Source organism: Larus michahellis, chromosome 2 (assembly GCF_964199755.1).
Source record: "Larus michahellis chromosome 2, bLarMic1.1, whole genome shotgun sequence".
Classification (NCBI taxonomy): domain Eukaryota; kingdom Metazoa; phylum Chordata; class Aves; order Charadriiformes; family Laridae; genus Larus; species Larus michahellis.
This window is the reverse complement of record NC_133897.1, coordinates 101,990,674-102,011,800: the sequence shown is the minus strand read 5'-3', so window position 1 is coordinate 102,011,800 and position 21,127 is coordinate 101,990,674. Positions and strand designations below refer to the sequence as shown.

Genomic DNA, 21,127 nt, shown 5'->3' with positions numbered 1-21,127 from the left:
TCTCTACGGCTGGCTTTTCCAATTTGGACAGTAATCCAGCTCACAGCAGTGCTGTGAATCAATACTTCACAAGAATAATCTCTAGGCAAATTGCTCTGCCAAGTCTAATTTTAAACACGTGTCATTTTAAACATTTCCATGGCAGAAATATTCATCCATAGGTGACAAATCAATAAACAAACTAGTGTGATCCCTTCAAAAATAGATATTCTACGGATTGATCGAAGTGGTTGCACACTGAACTCATATTTGCAGCAACCTGTACGAGTTGGGTCAGAAGATTGCTTCAGTTTGTTTTATCTTGCACGGATCACATTTTCAACTGGCTTCATACAGAACAAAGAGAGAACACACAGTCTTGAGTGTTGATAATATTTTACAGACTTTTAGTGCAAAAGCTGCATCAGCTCGAAGCTGTATATCCTCTGCTTTTCTCTGAAACCCCTTGCTTCCCTTAAAAATCAATGGCAGTTGGGAGCATCTACAGAATTCAGGCCTGTTCCTCCCATGTGCAGTCACGTAACTTCTGACAGGCATCTCACATATTGTCACAGCCAGCTAAGTGATGTCATCAACGCTATTTGCAGTTTTGCAAGTAATATGCCAGGCTACGGAATGGAACGGATGCCGTGTGTGCAGAAATGCAGAGAAAACCAGTAACGCTGGCAAAAAAATCTTCTCCACTGCAGGATAATATAGGGGACCACCATACCAAAGAAGAACCTGCACCTCTGCTCCCCAGCACTTGCCCCTCAGGCAAGCAGCGCCCTCCCTGCCCCTTTGGCAGCAGCAATGCCACTCTGCTCTCCTGTACGCAGCCACCTGGGTGACCCCTTCCCACCATTTAAGCAGCCAGCCCTCCCCACGCACAGAAAGCCCCCCACACCTACAGGATGCTGTCACAGGCAAGGGGGGGACATGCAAAAGCCGAGCCCAAGGACAGGGAGACGAAGAACATCTGCCCTGGGAGACGCTTATTTGCCCAAGAAGAAAAAAGCTCCGGTTTTCAGCGTAGTATCATTATACATGCAGCTGAATAGCAAATTGGTTTGCCCTCTTGTGGAAATTTAAGATTTCAAAAGAAATGCCCTGTGCCAAGCTGGGACGGAAACCCAAAACCTCAAAGGTTTTCATGACTCAATAATCTGAAAGGAAAACAAATGGAAGGGCTCATAGGCAGAAGTTTAATTTGGTATAAATCAAATTTGAAATTATATGTTCAGAGCTTGGCAATTTATTTTGTGAATAGTTGACATTTCAAAACAAAGTATTAGTTTGCTGCAGAAAGTAAGGGTGTTTTTTTTAATTTTAATTTTCGAAACACAGTGTTCCAGGTCAATAAATTATTCTGAAACTGACGCGCAACTAAAAAGCTTATACAGAAAATCTCCAAATAAAGTCTAATTATAAACATTCTAACTTATAATTACAATCTATATATCGCATGACATGAGGGCATGGAAGTAAATAGATAAATAAAAGTAAAAAGAGCAAAATATATTGAATAAAGAAGCAATAAACGTCTGCCTTGGGCCCAGCAAACAGCCCCAAGCAGGAGATACGCTCAATTTATTACTAACTGTCCACAGCGACTCTTCTGCCAACTCGGTTGTGGAACTGGGTGGGCAAGAAAAGAGCCCAATCAATTATTTTTCCTCTCCATGCATTCTTGGACGCAAACACGAGGTGAAACAGAAATACCTGATGCATAACCCTGGCTTTTCTTTGTCGCCATTGCCCATAATCAGAAAGCAGCAAGGCCTCACAGAGCCCTTCGTGTGGGGAAGGAGATGCTGGTTTTCTTCCTGTACAAGGCTACGCCCAAATCAAATGCAGCAGGGTCAAAATTTATTATGGGAGTTCCCTGGACTGACAAATTCAGCATATCAGCTGGGCACCACACTAAGTAGGAAGCACGCTCTGGTAGCACAGTCCAGCATAACAACAATTTAATGCGATGACTTAATGGGTATTTTCTCTTGCTTAGTCTTATGATTCCATAATGTGATTATTTAAAACATATTTTTTAAACATTTTTTAAACCCAGGATGAAGTTCTACCCTGAGCAGAGGGCCACTATAGGCCAAGATGTTGCTTAAATCCCACTTAATACCTTTCTCAGAGGCTTACACAGGATTTTGTTGGTGAATAGTCCTTGGACCAGCTGCCTTTACCAGCATTATTTCAGCATTGACTACACTAAGGGAGAGGAGAGCAAGAAAGCAGGAGGCATTCATGGCTGCCAAACCTCAGCAGCGAAGGTGCTCTCAACTGCTCTTCTTCCTATGCCTAAATCTTTTCACCAACTATGTGGGAACGTGGGGCTCCGTGAGTCATAGCTTTGGCTCATATTTAGGTAACAAGAAGAACGTGGTTTGAATATCCAATATGCTCTTCTGCGTTCAAAAAACAAATCTGCCACCACACCTCGTTCAACCTCCGTTGCCTAACCAATGGCTTTAAATTCATGACAGAGCAATGGTGTCTCAGAGGCTATGAAATCATTTTCAGGACCATATGGACATTTTAAGGACATACATTTTAGGGAGCATCACCTCATTCTATAGATACGTGACTGGCTTCAACCTTGACCAGCCTTTTTTTTTTCTCCTTGTGCTACTTTTGGGTCTCCTCAGCACTGCTGCATTTAACCCATGCCTGGCAAAGGAACAAACAAGACGATGTACTACTGCAGCCTCGCGTTACTTGCTTCCTTAAAATCTGCTTCCTGACAGAAATCTTTCACTATCTAACCAGTCGGTTGTTTCTTACATAGTATTTTTATTGCTAATTAATCCTGTAATAATTGTGTCAAAACATGCCCATATGTTTTCATTTTGACAAAAAAAAAAAAATAGCCATGTTTGCCATACACGTGATTGATCATACAGGTATAATTTTTGGGTCTACAATTACAGCTCCTGAGGCTTAATACCTACAGAAGCACATTGTTATGCTCCTGTCACACATTTGAAGATTGAGTCTTTCAACTGAGTTTACTCAACACCCTCAGAATTTACTATCCAAACATATCAATTTTGAAATCTTAAACTGATAAATCAACTCCCTGCATTTTATATGCATTTCTGAAATGCGAAGCTGAATTTCTACAATTACTTGAAATAGTACTAATTTTGAAACTTGATTTCAGTGTCAGAAAATGAAGGCCATTTCATTTTAAACCCTGCTTTCCCCACTATTTTGGAAGGCCCCTACCAAAGGTAATTAATTGTTCTTCAGCACGGTAAGGATCTCTGCAGCTTTTGCAAGAGCTAGCTGAAAGCCTTAGGACAGAGCTGGTGACCAGATGACTCACTGTTGGCATCTCCTTTGTGAGATCTGCATAAACCGAGTAATTTTCAGAGAGGGAAACCGTAGGAGGAAATTGTGCTCCCTCATAGGAGCACAATTCCAGAGAACTTAAAAAAAGAAAAAGAAAACAAACACCTGGCATAATTTATTGCCTATAGCCAATACTTTCCAAAGGCAAAAGGAGAAATCTTTTCTGTGTTGTCCTCCTTACCACATTATCCTCTGCCTTTATAGCATTTTAAATTGAGTTCTCAATCCCCTGATCAGTATTTCTGAACCATGAATCACTTAAAGAGTTATTAGTTCATGTAAAAGGTGACTATATACTGTATTAACTGTGTTAAAGGCGGGCTATATATTTAAGCTATATGTCACCTCACGCCTCCCACACAAAACTTCCCCCCCCTTGAGTAACACCCATTAACATTTATAGGATGTTCTAATCCCAGCCTCAAATGTTAGTTTTTTTCGAAGTAGGTTATCATTCACCCTTCTTGTCCCATGTGCCTCTGCTCTTGCCGCTTAATCGCTAAGTGTAATTAGACTAGGGAGCACTCACACACCCTAAGAAGCCTTGGTAATGCACTGGAAACCATTATGATTTATTTCGGATGGTAACTCCTGTTCTTACATCAAGACCAAGCCTCTACCTACGCCAAGAACAGTTTCAATATTGATACACTATTATCTGCTCTAGCGTGTCCCAGCTTTTTAAGTAGCTGGCTGTTCAGCTAAAATTATTTACCTCCCACAGCCATCACCCAAATGACCAGGCTATCTACTTCCAACTGCTCTACCAAGACTGACAGGATTTGCTTGTAGCTGGTGAGATTCATCTGGAGAAGGCAAATGAAAACTTAACTTATTTTTGACGCAAATCCTAGTGTCTCACTCCTCATATGTAGCCTGAAAAATCTCATCTCTGCTTCCTTTCCCTCTTCCCCAACGTTGCAGCACAAAGATCAAATTAATTTCCTCCATTCCGAACAGAAGGCTTGAAGAAAAGAGATAAAGTTACTAGTATATACAGCATCAGTGAGATTATTTCTGAAGTAATAGATCAAATTCTAGTGGCAGCACTTTGAGAACGAAGATGACAAACTGCAAAAGATTGAGAAGAAAGCCACAGGAATGCATAAAAAGCTGGGGGCGGGGGGGAAGCAGCAGCTCACTCTGTCTAGTTCAATGTTCAGAGGCAACTTAATCTGTAACTTGCTCTATAATGGATGAAAAAATGATTTCTAATAATACCAAACTTTCAAACTCATTGGTCAAGGAAAATGCACTTTCTACCCTTCAGTGAACTATCCCCTTTAAATGAAATAACCTTTATAAGTTCAGTTAAAAAGAGCTGTTAGCTGCTGTAACTGCACGAAGGGCTTCTCCTGACATTGCGGTAACACCCCCTGATACCCACCAGTGACATTAATTGTGCCAGCCATATAGACCTGCCTCAAGTAACAAGGCCCAAGGGACACAGTACTCCCACCGAGTCACTCCTTTTGTTTACCTCATACAAGCTGTTATTTTTGCCAAGGTCAAACAGAGCATTTCCAGATATGCGTTAATCACAAAAATGATCATTTTTTAAATGACTGGTTTTTAAAAATACCTGTACCTTGCATACTTCTCAACTACGAGATCTTTGTGATGCAATAATCTAATTGTAAAATATACTTAATTCTGAAAATACTGACACCGATCCTGAAAGGGTCTGTTATCCCAAAGGCTGAAAAAAATCAGCATTTTATTCCACCAGGCAATTTGAAACTTTAAAGCAAGTAACTATGAATGCCTTTGTTCTTAATTAAAAGTGGCAATTCTAGGTCTCCTCCTTGTAGAAGCACGTTGCATTTTCATAGGTGGGCTGGCTTTCTAAAATGCTGAGCATTCAGCAATTCCCACCGATGTTGACAGAAAATGCAAATCACTCCGTGCTTTTGGAAAGCAAACCTTCAGTTCAGGGACCTAACTTGAAACTCTTTTTTTTTTTTTTTTTTTTTAAAAAAAAAAGCAATCTGGAGCTGATACCATTAGCATTCTTCACAGAAAGAAATGAGGAGCAGAGGGGAGCCTGGCTAAGTTTAAAGATGTGGAATGCAAAACTCTCTGTATCGCTTTCTCTATGTAGGGGTAGCTATTCCTATTTCATTTCTTTTACTACATTGCATAAAGTCTTCCTGCCACTGGAACATCCCTCCAGCTTAGATTCTCACCAACAACATGGAATTTGGTCCTGCATAGAGTTTTTAGAAAGGGAGAAAGTGGAAGGGAAAAAAAGAGAAAGTTGGGTCTCTGTCCCAGTCAACCTCCTGTAAATAATTAATACGCAGGGCTTCTCCAAATTCACAAGGGAGAGGGGAAATCAAAACCCAAGGTGCTTTTACAGAGCTTTGAAATTATATGAAAGATGCCACAGAAATGGAGAGTTTAATATTTTTATACTGTATGGGTATACTAAAATATCTCTTTATGACGCTGTTAAGATACTCAAGAGTGCATGTCTGATAATCACAATGCTTGAAAAATGTTACGTGTTATATTTTGTACCACACCAACTGTTAATCTGTCAAAAACTGTCACTTTATATATAGAGTAAAAATTTTAAAGAAAGGTATCTGTTCTTTGCTAGAAAAACATTAAATTCCCTGTGAAAGCAGGAGCAGTAAACAGCGGAAAGGAAGTTAATTAACATCCCAAAAGGGGCCTCTTACTACTTCTCCCTGGAGGTTTTGGATGTAAAATGGTTACTTAGACACCTATTGTGTGTATGAATCTTCACATAATCCTGTAGTTCAGTGAAGCTGCAGCAGAAGCTGAGGCCCACCATAGGTGACTGGTAAATTAAATTAAATTAGGTAAATTAAAATACATAACTACTTTAAGGAAACAAAAGATTGAACAAATACATTCTTTTAAAGATATATGGCAGTGATTCTTTAATCAAAAAAACTGAGATTCTGGAAATAACCAGGCAGACAGGATGAGCTCCTCTAACAGGGATTGTGGCAAAACAGTCTTACAAAAAAGACGGATATAGAAAAGAAAATGGGGTTCAGCCAAGAATTCAAAAAAAAAAATCCACAGAACTAGCTACTCAGCGAAGGAGCAGATGAATCCAGCAGACCCAGCTTGCCAAGAAAGAAGCTAACAAGCTTTTCACTTCTGGTCTGGGACATTCTTTAGAAGGCAAGAAGGCTTCTGATTCCAGCGGGATCTAACCCACCCTAGAGCCCTTCATATGAGGCTGGAACCCCTGGACAGCCAGAAAAGAGCCTGAAAGCCTTGATAACCCTGCAGAGCCCGCCTTGCCGGTGATTTCCCAACCCAGTAGCTGGGAAGGCATTGCAGGGAGCGAGCCGCGAGCTGCTGCTCGCCCAGCATCAGCGGTTACAGGGTCAGCAGAGTTTAAGCTGGAAATAGCACTGGACTTTTAGAAGAATTTCAAGCAAATCACAGGGAAAAGTTTGCCAGAGAGGAGGAGGACGATCTGGGGGGGGATCCTGAATACAAGATCGGAGGGCTTGCTAAAGTACATATTCTAGTTCATAGGGGAGCAGGCAGAAATCCCCAGGTGAAATATACGGCCTATATGGTTAAGAGCTGGATAATCCTAATGGTCCTCTGATCTTAGAACTCATTCATTATTTAAGAGAAGCACCATGGCCATAGTAGGAAACCTAAATTTTCTAATCCTATCCCTCGAACTCGAGATGTTCACTTTAAAGCAATTAGTCCATTATCTGGGCCTTCATCTCTCAGGAGCCTCAGTAACAACAATTTGGACAGCCCTGCTGAATTAGCCCTCACATTCTGCGCTCTTTGTGACTATTATTTTCAGAGAGAAGGAGGGTATTTGCCTTTAATTTGTTAGCTTTCATTTTCACGTTTGAGAATACTTATTTGGAAAAGACTATGGGTAAAACTGTCAGAACGAAAGGCCGATGATAATGAAAAACTAATGGCACAGAAACTGGCCATCAATCACTGACTTGGCAATGAGGTTAGGTGGTTATTCCATCACAGGGAGAAAAAAAAAAAATGGGGAAAAAAAAGTGCTGCTCAGTCGGTATGTCCCGTTTGCAATTAGCAGGTAGTATCAAGCAGCCCTCAAATTCAGCAGGCCTTACCCACAGCAAAATCGTCTGCAAACAGAGGAATACTTGCCTAGGACAGAAGACTGTCATCCCATACATGTCAGTAGGATGGCAAGGGGAGACACAGCATGACTGAAAACATATTCCAGCTATTCTTAGGGGCACTACCTTCTTTAAGTCAGAGTGATGCTGTGGCTGAACCAGTTTGCTTCAGGAGTCTGGCTACTGGTCCATTAATGCTGGAGCCAGGGGACCACGAAAGCACTGCAAATCTCATTTCTAGCTCAGACAGACCTACAAATCAGAGAATGGTGCATCTGGCTCCTGAAAAGCTTCAGGCTCTGTCACTGATTTAGTTCCAGGATTCCTAGTACAAAAATAAATTAAAAAAAAATGTGATGTACTGCACTGTACCCTCTCAGTTTGGAATCCCACAGCCTGAAATATATATTTGTGTGTGTGTGTCTGCATGTGTGCATGTGTATATATATGTATCCTGGACTACATGGGGTTGCCACATATCAACATACATCTCCACAGGATTGAATCACACAATTGCTGACTGGCCTCAATGTACCTGTCTGCTAGCCCCAGCTGCTCCAAAAATTATTTGAGCCAAAACAGATCACGAAGGGTTTTCCTCTGTTAACTTCCACCTGATTCCCTGAGCCAGACCTCTGTATGCAATGGTTCAACCCTTCCCAAGTAAAAATATCTGCTTTCCTGTGATCGCAATGGCCTCCACAGGAGTTTCATGGAAAAACTGTTTGGCTCCCAGCTTCTCCAGTTTGCTCAAATGCATTGTTATTCCACCTTATGCCATGAAAATGTCCATAAAGCAATGAAATTGAAAGCAGACAACAAAGCTTGAGACATACACGCATCACAATGCTCAGACAATTTATGTGAGATGGTGTTTTGTTAGCCTCGATGTGCAATGCTAATGTCATCCCAAATAGTTACGTGTATTAAATTAAAACAATAGAAATATTCCATTGACAACTATTTGTGTAAATGCCGCCATGAAATCTCTCGGTTTTAGCTCCTTCCTCTCCTTTTTCCTATCGCAAATATTTTCTTCACAGTTATCACCAGGATATTACAACCCATCTTTTCCACAAACCTGAGTAATTCACTCTGGTTGATAACCATATCAGAGGATAGGGCCTTCCCCCTCTTTCTTCAAATGTAAATGGAAACTCCTTCCTGGATTTATTCAAAAAAACAACTTTTCCCTGCTGATGGAGCATGTTTGGCATTTGAATCAAAAGACTCCATTACAGTGTGTTTTGCAGTATGTATAGGATAAGTTATACTTGAAATTGCAAGACATATGCCAGAAAATGATACATTGGCTTTAATCTCTTTGCAGAGATATTTAGAGGATATACATTCTGCAGGTCTGGGATCCGCACCCAGAGGAGTGGGTGCAGTGAATACATGATTTCTCTCCTCTCCCCACCCACATCTTAGCATCAGCAGAGAAGCCAGCATAGAATTAACATAAACACTTAACTTTTAGATTATTCCCTCCAAGTTTCCAAAACTCTAGAGCAAAAAGAGGTTATGTTGCAAATGGAGCCATATTATGCAAAAGTCAAAGGGGACATTGACTATTTAAAGAACTATGTCCCTTCCAAGCAGAACATCGCCAGTAGAGTAGACAGTGATCATCATCCATACACGTAGCGTACTGCATTTTAATGCTACACTCTTTGCACATATCAGACAGCACAAGTACTTGGTAATATTTAAAGGTAAGATATTACCCAACTGCTTCAACATAGGCCAGACACGAACTCGTCTGACGATACAAGAACAAATGTCTGCCAGTTCAGTCTGCTGTAAACTGGACCCTCTTTTAGACTCTGACATCTCCCGTGTATGCAAGCTGACTGCTGCTCTCAGACGACCACAACACCACCTATCTGTCCCATTTTGAGTACTACTGTAAAACTGAAAATAAGACTCCAGACAATTTATTCATCAGAGAACTCACAAGCATGTCAGGGCTCACCCCCAGAGTCCCAACTTGGCTTTGGTACACCATATTTATCATGGAATGGTTTGGGTTGGAAGATCATCTAGTTCCAACCCCCCTGCCCTGGGCAGGGACACCTCCCACTAGACCAGGCTGCTCAAAGCCCCATCCAGCCTGGCCTTGAACACTTCCAGGGATGGGGCATCCACAACCTCTCTGGGCAACCTGTTCCAGTGCCTCACCACCCTCATAGTGAAAAATTTCTTCCTGATAGCTAATCTAAATCTACGCTCTTCCAGTTTGAAGCCATTACCCCTCGTCCTGTCACTACATGTCCTTGTAAAAAGTCCCTCTTCAGCAAATCCAGCTGCTGTCAGAGAGACTTCAGTCTATGCCTCCTAAGACGAAGGGTCTAACCTATAAATCGTGTGATTTCTTTCGGGGTGTGGGGGGCCTAGCTCAATTCTCTTAGGGCAGAGTTCAACAGATGGCAACCAGCAGCTGTTTGTCCCTCTCTGAGGACCATCAGGTGCTACTGAACACTGAGCTCCACGCCCCTGGACAGACACCTTATTTTGCACCACTGACACAAACTTGTTCTCCTGTTTCCAGAATATATTCCCCATCCTTAGTAAGAGTAAATGTGACTCCTGCTTCAGCTTGCAGGAACAAGACATGAGTTGACCCTATCATCGACATCATTTATGACTGGACTTTCTGGAAAAGACATCTTTATCTGGAGGCTGAGTGTCTTTTTTAACTTAGAATAGCTGGTAGGAACGACCCAGACTGGTGCACGACCTGTACAACTTTCTCAGACTTTCAGGGAGGAGGGTTTTACTGAAAATACAGATAAGGTTTTAGTAAAAGAAGAAAATAAAGTGAAGTTCTATTTATAATATACCTAGACTGTAACGTCCTGTCAGATAAATTAGGCAAGGCACTTTCTACTTAATTACAGAATAGCAGTAGGCAAATACATATTAAATGTCAATAAATTCGCACGTTCCTTCAGATTTTGTGGAGTCCTCTGCATTTTCCAGAGCTCACCCTTCTATGCCAACCTGCTATTTAAAGCTATTAGAGTGTATTATGGCACAAAGATGAGATTATATCAGGATTACCACAAATTATTTGTAGTAGTTAGAGAAAATGAAATAATCTCATCCCCATAGTACGAATATTCTTCCCTCTTTGTGATAATATACCCCACTTACTTCTGGAAGATTTCTTTTTTTCACCTTGTCAAGACTCACTTTGATCTTCAGAAACAAGTGACAGAATTCTAACTTGCATACACAGCTTTCTTGACTATACGTGTTTAGATTCAAAACAAATTCAGCCTATCGGTGCACCGCTTGCAGCACTGCTCCTACAAGAAATCAGAGAAAATATGCCATATTCGAGGGAAGATGTCCAGATGCAGAAGGGCAGATATCCAACTTCCATTAAAGCCCTTGTCTTCTTCCACTATGCCTCTTCCTCTAGTTTCTGCATGGTCAGTTTTTGCCTGATGCAAATTAAATACTGTTGAAATTGATAATTTTTTCTCCTAGAATGTTTCATTCCTTTATTTTAGGGTTATTCCGCTTTTTTTTTTTTCCTGTAACAGATGTGTGTCAGGGCGCTTAAGCAGAAATCATCTTTCCTGATTTACATGAAGTTGCGAATTACATCTAGTGTATGTGGAGCTTTTCATTTCATTATTTTGCAAAACATTTCTTTGCATTTTCAACCAATTAAAGTTACAATCACAGGGATGGGAAAAAGAAGAAATATTATATCACAGTTATTGATCCAAAGCCATAAACTATCAAGCGCCCTTACCGTCTAGGACCTGGTCCAAGGGCCATTGGAATCAGTGAATTGCTGCCATTAATTTCAATGGGTTTTGGATGAGACTCTTTAGAGATGATCGCTTTATAAATTCTCTAGTTTCTAAAATAGCGTAATTACGAAATTTTGCCTAAGAGTCTCATCTAGAGTTTGCTCCCGCTCTCATTGAAATGAGCAGCACAAATTAAAGTCACTAACTTAGACCAGAGTTCTGCAAACACCTGAGCTTTGTTTTATTCACTCTGCCAACGTAGGAACGTCCAAATAAATAAAGACATGCCCAAGGGGTAGCAAAACAGAGTTCACCAAACTGGATCGCGATCGCACTCCAAACACACTTAACCATCAAAAATACTCAAGACAGAAGCCTGTACATTTTTCTGTACTTGCTGTAACCTGTGGTCATCTTTTGTAACAAAGATGTCATTCACACAATCACAGCTGGTTGAGACATACGCTAAGGATTGTACTTAAGTGCTTAATTCAGTTTAAACGCTTTGAAAAACACTAGGGCTCCTGCTCACTTGCTCAAAGGCTAGCGAGTTCAAGCACTGACAAACAACAGTCTAACTTAGAAGGCACACTGCAGTTCTTCGAGTGGTTGATCAGAAAGTAAAGGCATTATAATGCTTCCTTATACAAATCAGAAACATCAAGCAAACTAAAATATTCAGTTCAATCCTGACAGAAAACTACCTGAATGCATAATAAATTTTAAAAAAAAGAAATCAATTTGTTTATTTTCATTATTATTTTTCATGACTTTTTTTAAAATATTATGCAAGATTGCAACACAAACATCAGATTGCAACAATGGGAGATTTTGGAAAGACGTGAGGGAGAATATATGATTTTCTGAATCACTGCCATACATTTCCTAAGCATTATAAGTACACTACAGTTATTTCTCAAGCTATTCAAAAAATCCCACACGTTCAAGGCTCCACGTTCTCTTTTGAAGAGTCAACAATGTCACAAGTATCACCTGCGAAGCCCTGAGACAGAGAACTACTCCCTGCTCTGTGATTATGCAATGATAAGGATCCAGGCCTTTCAGGCGTATCTATTTATTGGCGACCTCAGAAAACAGGCTGAGGACCAAGTGGGCATGATGAGCCATCTACCCTTCTGCTTACGGTAAGTGCACTGAAGAAATAAGGTAATGTCTGAACCGAGTGAAAAAGTTTGCACTACCATTATGTATTTAATGGCTATTCCAGCCATTAGTCTATTCTGTTTCGGTGCAGTCAATCTAGTGCTCTTCATGAACACTAAGTTATTTACTTGTCACTATTAAGCATGCAATAATGATCCAACCGTACTCCGAATATATACATTCGCCTGACTTAGCATTCCATAACCATCCATTTATTAATTGCTTAAAAGCATTCAAAGCCACACGGCAAGCTGGCAACATGACCCTGATTCTTTTTGTCCCTAGAGTACAAAACAGTAAAAACACAATTTTTAAGAAACTGATACTCATTCCAGAACAAATAGGGCATTTTTTTCCTGAATATTTTAATGCTAACTACCTAGTTCAGAACCCAAAATCTGTATTAAGAACTTCAAAATATTTTGACTGCAATGAAGTGCAGCACCTTATTGATTATGATGTTCCGTATGAAGAAGGAAGATCTTGCCTAGGCTTCTCTACTTCCTATGCATGTGTTATTTTTGTAACAATTTCATCCAAGGGAAGGATTTAAATAGAATAATGTAATGAAAACAGGATTAGGAGAGCTGTGATTTTTTTTCTAACAAGTACCTCACTTTATGAAACAGGTAATGCCATTCAGAAAATCCCCCATAATTCTCTTCATTATGATTGCAGAGTTCCCTGAGATTCATTTTTTTTAAGGAAACAAAACAGGTACTCTATCTAGGCTGAGCTCTCCTGTGTTCCCTTTCAATATCTCAGCCTTGTTCACGCAACACAACATGATGGCAGCACACTTTCTCCCAAACTACATCTTCAGCAATATTGCCCTCCATGCATTTCTGCCCAGGGATATCTGAACAAAAAAAATCGTATGACAAATACACGTCAATAAAAAGCAGCCACCCTAGAAGAAGAGACTTCTGCAGTAATTTTGGGGACGGAGGCACTGTCGCAAAGCGGTCCAGCCTGTCATTCCTGCTTCCCCCTGGACCCTGAGAATCGAAGGGGAGAAGACAGGGGCTTCCTTAAATTACAGCCAGGAAGATTTTCGGTAGTCGCTCGCTTTACCGAGGGTTGTCTTGGAAATGAGCACCCGCCGCTGGCATTACACAAGAAGCGACTGCCATCTTCAGGAAAGCCTCGACACTGGAGCAGCACGTACCCTCCGCAAACACACGCTTATTGAAGTTGTGACCAAAACCAAACGCAGTTGTGGGTAGCTGGTGGTGGGAACCAACTTAACAAAGCCCTCGCCTCGCTCCCTGCCTCTCTCCCGACCAGGTAAAGGTAGGAAGGAAGATGTTTCCCGGCAGGCGCATCACGGCGCAGGGCTCCTCTCCCAGCCCAGCCCGCCGGTGCCAGGCAGCGGTCCGGAGCGGGGCACCTCGCAGCCCTCCCGCCGCGCTGCCGGCCGCTCGCCGGGCAGCGGGACCGCAAATTTAACTCTTTCCGAGGAGCGGCTCCGAGCCCCGCCGCCACCTCCCTCCTGCCCGCCGCGCAGCCCCCGGCCGGGTGCCCAGCCGCTCCCGCCGGAGGAGAAGGAGGGAGGGATGGAGGGAAGGAGACCCGCCGAAACCCTGCCGGAGCCTCCCCGCCTCCTCCTCAAGCTACGGCCCTTCGTGTCCCGGCGCTGCACGGGATAAACGGGGATGGCAGCGTGTGCCCGCTGGCGGGGAGGGGGAGCGAAGTGGCCGGCGAAGTGCATCTGTTGCTGAACGGGGTCGCGGCTGGCGAGAGGGATGCGGCCGCCGCTTCGCTGGGCGAGGGAGGGCCAGCGAGAGGCAGCCTTCCTCCCACCCGTGTACGTGCCCGCCAAGGGCAGCGGATCCCAGCCACAGCCAGCCACCCCCGCCGCCCGGGCCCCCACCCCCGCCGCGCCGGGCAGGGGCTCCCCCGGGAGCGAGCCGCCGGCTGCCGGTGGGGAGCCGCTCCGGATATGCGGGACGAGCCAGGATACGGCCCGCCGGCTCCGCTTCCTCTCCCTCCGCCAGTCCCTTAACATCTACCGGCGGCTTTTGCGGAGCCGGGCGGGCTCGGAGGCGCCGCTCGCGGCCCCCGCCGGCAGCCGCAGCCCCGGCCCGGGCGTCCGCGCTGCCCTTGCGCCCCGCAGCGCCCCGGGACTGGGCGGCGGCGCCTCCCCCCCCTGCGCCCGGGCGGCGCGGGGCCCGCGGCCGTCCCTACCTCCGTGTCGTAGAGCCGCAGGTCCAAGAAATAAGGGTTGAGGAGGGACTCGTTGCGGATCTGATCCATGGCCAGCTGCACGGCGGGCAGCACCCCCCGGCCGATCTTGCTCTTCTGGTCCTCCTCGGACTGGCTGAGAGGCATCAAGCCCATGATGGAGATCGGCGTGGTGGCGTTGGGGGGCAACCCGGCCGCCCCCCGGGAGCTGCCCCGCGGCCAGCCCCAGCCCGGCGGCGCCCAGCCCAGGCACAGGAGCAGCAGTAGCATGGCAGGGTTGGAGGTGGCAGCGGCCGGTCTCCGCGGAGAGGGATGCATGCTGCTGGATGGGGGGGAGGAGGAGGAGGAGGAGGAGGGCTGAAGGGGTGGGGGGGACGGACAGAGCGGCGGAAGGGAGCCGAGCCCCTCTCAGTCCGGGCGCATCCCCCGGCGGCAGAAGCCAAGGCGGGAGGAAAAGAGCCGCCTCTCTCTGCTTCCCCAGGAGCCTCGGGGTCTCCTCTCTCTTCCCCCCCCTTCCCTCCCCTGGCAATAATCCTTCTGGCAATGGCGCCTACTCCTTCCCAGGTCTGCCAGCTGCAACCACCAGGAGCAATAAATAAATAAATAACCCCCTCCACCACCACGCACACATAGACACACTCCCCGCTAACCCTCCTCCTCCTCCTCCTCTCTCCTCGGCGGCAAAGGAGCGGGACCTGCCTCTGCCTCCCCAGCCGCTCTCCCCCCTCTCCGCTCAGGGAGGGACAGCACCTCTCAGGCGCGGAGGGGGGGCCCGAGCAGTCCTCATTGAACACCTCCCTCCTTCCCCCCTCCTCCTCCTCCTCCTCCAAAAGAAAAAAAAAAAAAAAAAAAAATAGGATGCTCCGGCAGAAAACGCCGGCGAGGAAAAAAGCCCCCCCTAGAGCCGGGGAGGCGGAGGAGGGGAGCGGTGCTGAGCCGGGGCGGGGGGTGCTACTGCCGCATTCCCCGGGAGTCGGGGCAGCCCCCGCCGCGGGCGGGAGGTGCCGCCTGCGCCCGCCCTTGGCAGAGCCGGCAGAGCCGCCGGGCGGGATGCGCGGCCCCGGGGCCGGGGGCAGAGTGAAGTGTGCGGCGGGGGGGGTTGGGGGGAGGGGGAAGGTAGAGTGGAGCCGGGCCGAGCTCCCTTCACGGCATCAGCGTTCGGTGCCCGTGGGTCGGGCACCTTCTCCAGGTGGAGCTCCCAAGGCCAGCGCGGATGGCCGGAGGTGCTGCCTGCGGGCGGCGGGTGCCGCACGTCCCCAGGGCCCGCGCCGCCCCCCCCCCCACGCGTGACCGGGCGCGCACACGCACCCCCCCCCCTCCTTTCTCCCTCCCTCCCCCCGCCCCCCACACACAGACAGACCCACGCACACGGACCCGCTGCCCGGTGCGGGCAGGCAGGCGGGGTTCCCCCCCCCGCGCACACTCCCCGCCACAGCCCGCCCTCCCCCACGCACCCCGCGGCACACGCAAACACGCTCCCACTCCGGCTCGGCACCTCCGCCAGCCCCGCGCACACGCGCAGCCCGGGCCGTGGCAACTCTGCGGCAAGCAGGAGTTGGGCGTTTTGCAAGAGCAGAAGTCAGGATTATTATTATTTTTTTTTAATCTTGCCCCCCCCCCCCCCCCCCAGCAGAATTGGCGGTTTCTTGGAGCCTGGCACCGCTTGTGGCTACAAAAATAAAATAAAATAAAGCAAAATAAGGCTGCAGCAGGGCTCTGGAGTTCCCCCGTGGGTCGCCACAGCTGTGCGAGTAGCCTGGGGCAGGTGAGCCCTTTCCGCACCTGTTCTCCCAACTGGTTGCCTCGCCATCCCGCCTACTGGCCAAGGGCTTCCCGCCCCGCTCCCAGTGTGTCCCCGCAACCCGGGGAGCACATTCCTGCTGCCCACCCTCCGCCGTGGCTCGCCGAGTCCCTGAGCGGTGGTACAGCCTGGTGAGAAGACCAGGGAGGCGACACCATGTGTTCCACCGCGTGTTGCAAAGGCAGGTGGATCCCACATGGGAGGCGTTACTGGGAAAACGCAAAGCTTTGCTTAACCCTGCCTTAGGCACCTCACTTTTTACACCTCTGCATAATTTTCCTGAAGTCACTCAAAGGCAAACCTTTGAAGATCAACCTAGTACATCTAATTTATGTCGCATATGCGACGGCGGCATCTGTGCAATAAATTGGAAAGAATCTTCAGAGATTAATAAATTCTAAGATCATCATGGTCTGACCTTGAGCTAAAAGGCCTCAACCAGTAATCTCATAACACTCACTGCTTTGCAGCCTTTTCCTCAGAATGACATCCAGCAGCGTTGACTTAAAGGCATCAGTAATGAAGAGTCCACCACATCTCTTGATAAATCATTTCAATCATTAATTAGTTTGCTAAGAGGTGTATCTCATACTCAGTAACAATTTGTCTTATACCAGCTTCCAATCACTGGTTCTCATCATGCCTTTCTCAGCTTAAGGGGTGTAGTAGCAGTGATCTTCTACCATGCACATGGGCAAAGATTAATCACTGCATTTTGCTTTTGTAAAATAATTAGACCGACTTTCCCTCACCTCAGGAATCATTTCTGGAGGCGTTTCCAAGGCACCTCTCCTTTTTCCCCTTTATGTGGGAATTGTCCCTTCTGACTCTGTGACCCATCAGCACCAGGCCACCAGCAGCAACCTCAGCATCTCCCTCCGCACCAGCCACTTCCGAGGGATGGGCAGGTCTGGAGAGCTAATCCCGATAGGGAAACCAGCCAGTTTGTCGTCCTTGTGGAGCTGCCTTTTTATGGAATAATCTACACCATGCTTTGGATCCATTCTCCCTAAAAGCATGACCTAGTTCTTTGCTCCTGTGCACGTGATCTTGAATTAGGATAAATCAAACTATGTGCTTTTTTTTCTACAAACTTATTAGTAACTTACTTTCCTCCAGAAAGTATCGTGACACCAAGAACAGATCTTCCTAGGATGCCAACAGGAATAGGTGCCATATTGATTTTGTATAATGTTATTTTTAATTGGAATTTCATGTGCTAAATGATGTTTCACCATTCTCAACCTGATCTGCCATTGATACCAAGTTTGTTTGTCAAAATCTGTTCCACAGAAAATCATTCTTCACCGCTTGTATCATTCTGTGATTTTCTGTGATTTTCTCCAGTACTACCAGGCTACCAGGACTACAGTTACTTGGATCGCTTTTGTTATCAATTTACAATATTGGCAGTATGTTAACACACGCACTCACACTGTCTCTGGAATGTCATCAGCTTTCTAAGTTTTTTTTTAAAGCAGTTTCCCAGTTTTTGAGAACTCCGTCTTTCGGAAAGAAAGCTGGAGTCCAAGTTATGTGGTACAACAGAATTGATGCCTTAAATATTACTAGCAACTGCTTGACATCCTTCTTTGTTGCTGATGCAGCAGCAAATGCCCCTTTGTTATTTTAAGAATCAAATGCATCTCCCTGCTTCTTTCCAAGCACGGGTCGGAAAGAGTTATTGTCCACTTGTACTCGGCGTAAAGCTGGAGGCTTGCCCTCGCGTGGGAGGCAGAGCCCAGCCGCCGCTGGTGCCCGCGCAGAGCACCGGGAAGTCGGATGCTGGGGAAACAGGTCAAAGAAACACACCTGGGGAGTGCTACGTTATGGAGCTAATGTTGGCCATGGAGTACAAAAACAGTTCCAAAAGTAGGCCCAGGAGACCAAGATTTACCCCTGTTTGCCCAAAAAGCTAAGGCAGACTTCTCAGAGGTAGTCTCTGACAGGGCTTCCTCATTGTTGGGGGGGCACTTGGCAGGAGATCCTTTCGGTACATCATCCTGGGCGTAATGGGAACCCTGGGGTGCCAGTTCATCTGTATCCGCGTTTCTGGTTTGAAGGTGACCACCTTTGGTCCAATGAACCCCAGCTCCCCTGTCTGAAGTGCAGAAGTCTGGAGTATTGCCGGGTATCATTTAAACCAAGCAAAGCTACACTTCAAGTTACCCTATTTAATAATGTGGTACTTCTGACTTTAATCTTTTTGTCACTGCATTCCCTGACAGTAAAACAGGGGGACTCTTCCTTCATGGTCATATTGTGAAGATAGGGTAATAAATATTTGGGAAGCACTAAGACACTATGACATTCGAGTTCCATAAAAAAAAGCTAGGAAAATAACCTTTATTTTTCAGGCTAGGGATATACTATGGAGAAGTAAATAAGGCCATATATTGAACAATGAGGATTAGGCAAAGTAAGCCTCTCAAAATCCTTCCTCAGTGAGGCATAAAAAGACAGTTTCCACATCTTTTGTAAAAAAAACCCCAGGGAACATAATGCAAGAAAATCATGTAATTAAAGACAATATGGTAACAGATGCACTGAGGCTAAATTTAGATTTAACAAAGAACTATATTTCTGATATTTTAAAATATTTCATTTGCAATCCTATGGAAAGCTTTCATGTTGTACGTTTTCAACATGATGTATAGATATAGTCATATTTTGTAAACCCTGCTTCTTTCCAGTTGTCGGCCCCGAGAAATTTCTTCTTTCATAGGTATTATCCTTTGTTTATGCGTAACAGATGCCCAGGTAACAGCTCATTTTAAATAAAAGGAGGCCTAAAGGAGAATTGCACCAAACTGCTCATTAAAGATTGTGTCAGGCACTGCCACTTGCCCAGATGCCTTTTTTTTTTTTTCCTAAGAAACCCCCGAATGTTTCGCTACCATGAAATCAGTAAAGTACATCCCCTAGGATGAAATCCTCTGAAGTAGCACGCATCCTTTATCTGTTACGCAAAAAGGCTTTATATTCTTATTTGGTGGTCTACACCAGACACCCTCTGTACCTTATTATTCCTTGTTGGCTAAAATATCAGTTCCCAAGAATTGTAAATCCTGTTCTCTTTGCTCCAAAATCAAATGTTACCCAGTCACCTCAGTGTTTCAATCACATGAATTCTTCAACTATAGTTCAGTAAAAAGTTATGTCAAATATCTTCCTGCTAATGACCATTTCCAGTTTCTCCCAGCTATTACTAGGTTTTCTCCCAGTGTATGCACAGTTAACATTTTTGTTCTTTATATATTCTTTATATTTGCTCATCACAGAGTACCTAATTCATGTATTTCAAGTCTAAGTATCTGTACTGGTATGACTCCCTTGACCACTTTCTTCTTCAGCTGCAAGTTAAACACCTCCAAAGCATGGATAAGTTCAAGAAACTCAGAAAACTTATTTTTCCCTTACCACCAAGAAAGAAATCGCATCTGCTGCAAGTCCACTCCCACTCTGGGAGATGGTCTGATGCTGCATGAAACATGCCACGCTACGTGTCAGGCCAGTAACTCGCTTCCTGCATCTTCCATCTTCTTTTTCTTGCTTTTGAGTTGGGAGAATTCACTGAGAAGGTCCTGCCCTGTTTTTGTCTCCAACCGCCTTTGGAAATCCTGGAAGCCTCTAAAAGTATGTCATCGACAGCCATGTCATTCCTGTTGGTGCTGACTAGGAGTGGTCTAAACAGGCTTTGTCTATTCATATAAATGTCAGTGAGTAATGGATTGAAAAAAAAAAAGACTGAAAACTGTTGATCTAGGCATGGTAATTTTAGTACTGCATATACATACATCATTGTTTTCCTCTGTAAATGGGGAGTGGAAGAATACTGCAATGCGCTAATTCCAACCCAGCTATTGCTGTTGCAGTCAACGGCTAGCACCCCAACGGAATGGGGGAAGCTCCACGATCCCTCTCTTCCCTCCCTCCCAAGGACTTTCCCACCTATCTCAGCTAAGTTGTTGAGATAGGTGGGAATATTGTCTTTGTTATGAGCCTATACAGCATTCTCAAACACTGCCAAAAACCCCACAGTTGCAAGCGTATATACACAACTGCATGATCCTACAGGCTCTCTAGACATCTTGACTGCTATGTCTTTATATCAGGATATCAGAACAAAGCTCAACTTCAAATTTCCCAATCTGCAGGCCAAATGGAATTAAAAGAACATCAGAGTTTGAACAGGACAAGGGGTAACGGACACAAACTTGAGCATCGGAAGTTCCATCTCAACACGAGGACGAACTTCTTTACTTTGAGGGTGGCAGGGCACTGGAACAGGCTGCCCAGAGAGGTGGCGGAGTCTCCTTCTCTGGAGACATTCAAGACCCACCTGGACGTGTTCCTGTGCAACCTGCTCTAGTAGACCCTGCTCTGGCAGGGGGGTTGGACTAGATGGTCTCCAGAGGTCCCTTCCAACCCCGACCATTCTGTGATTCTGTGAATTACCAACCCAGCAGTATCACTGTGTAACTGCCTGGGTTTTCATACACAGGGAATAGGAGCACAATCCCATCAGTCCCGGTGTTACCAACCAACATGACTTTCCCCTTCCAGTAAAATCGTACCACTTCCTATAAATATAACAAAAATTGAACACGTTTTGAGTCTTAGTTTCAGCAGAGCTAGCAAGAAATACTGCTTCTAATTCATGTTGACCAATGTGCATATAATGACGACTGTTGTTCCAGGGCGTTTGTGTAAACTCTGACAATCCCATCATAAAGGTTCAGTCGAGACTACACGTACAA

The 21,127-nt window shown here is 45.2% G+C and overlaps 1 protein-coding gene across 1 annotated transcript in view; it reads right to left on the bottom strand.

The window, feature by feature from the left end:
- The window catches only part of GABBR2 (gamma-aminobutyric acid type B receptor subunit 2), a 491,654-nt gene extending 476,260 nt beyond the window's left edge, over nt 1–15,394 (bottom strand). Inside the window, exon 1 of the mRNA XM_074576421.1 lies at nt 14,570–15,394. Within this exon, the coding sequence (XP_074432522.1) occupies nt 14,570–14,884 (315 nt within the window). The 5' untranslated portion in view covers nt 14,885–15,394. The remainder of the gene's footprint in view (nt 1–14,569) is intronic.
- Between the last annotated feature and the right edge of the window lie 5,733 nt (nt 15,395–21,127).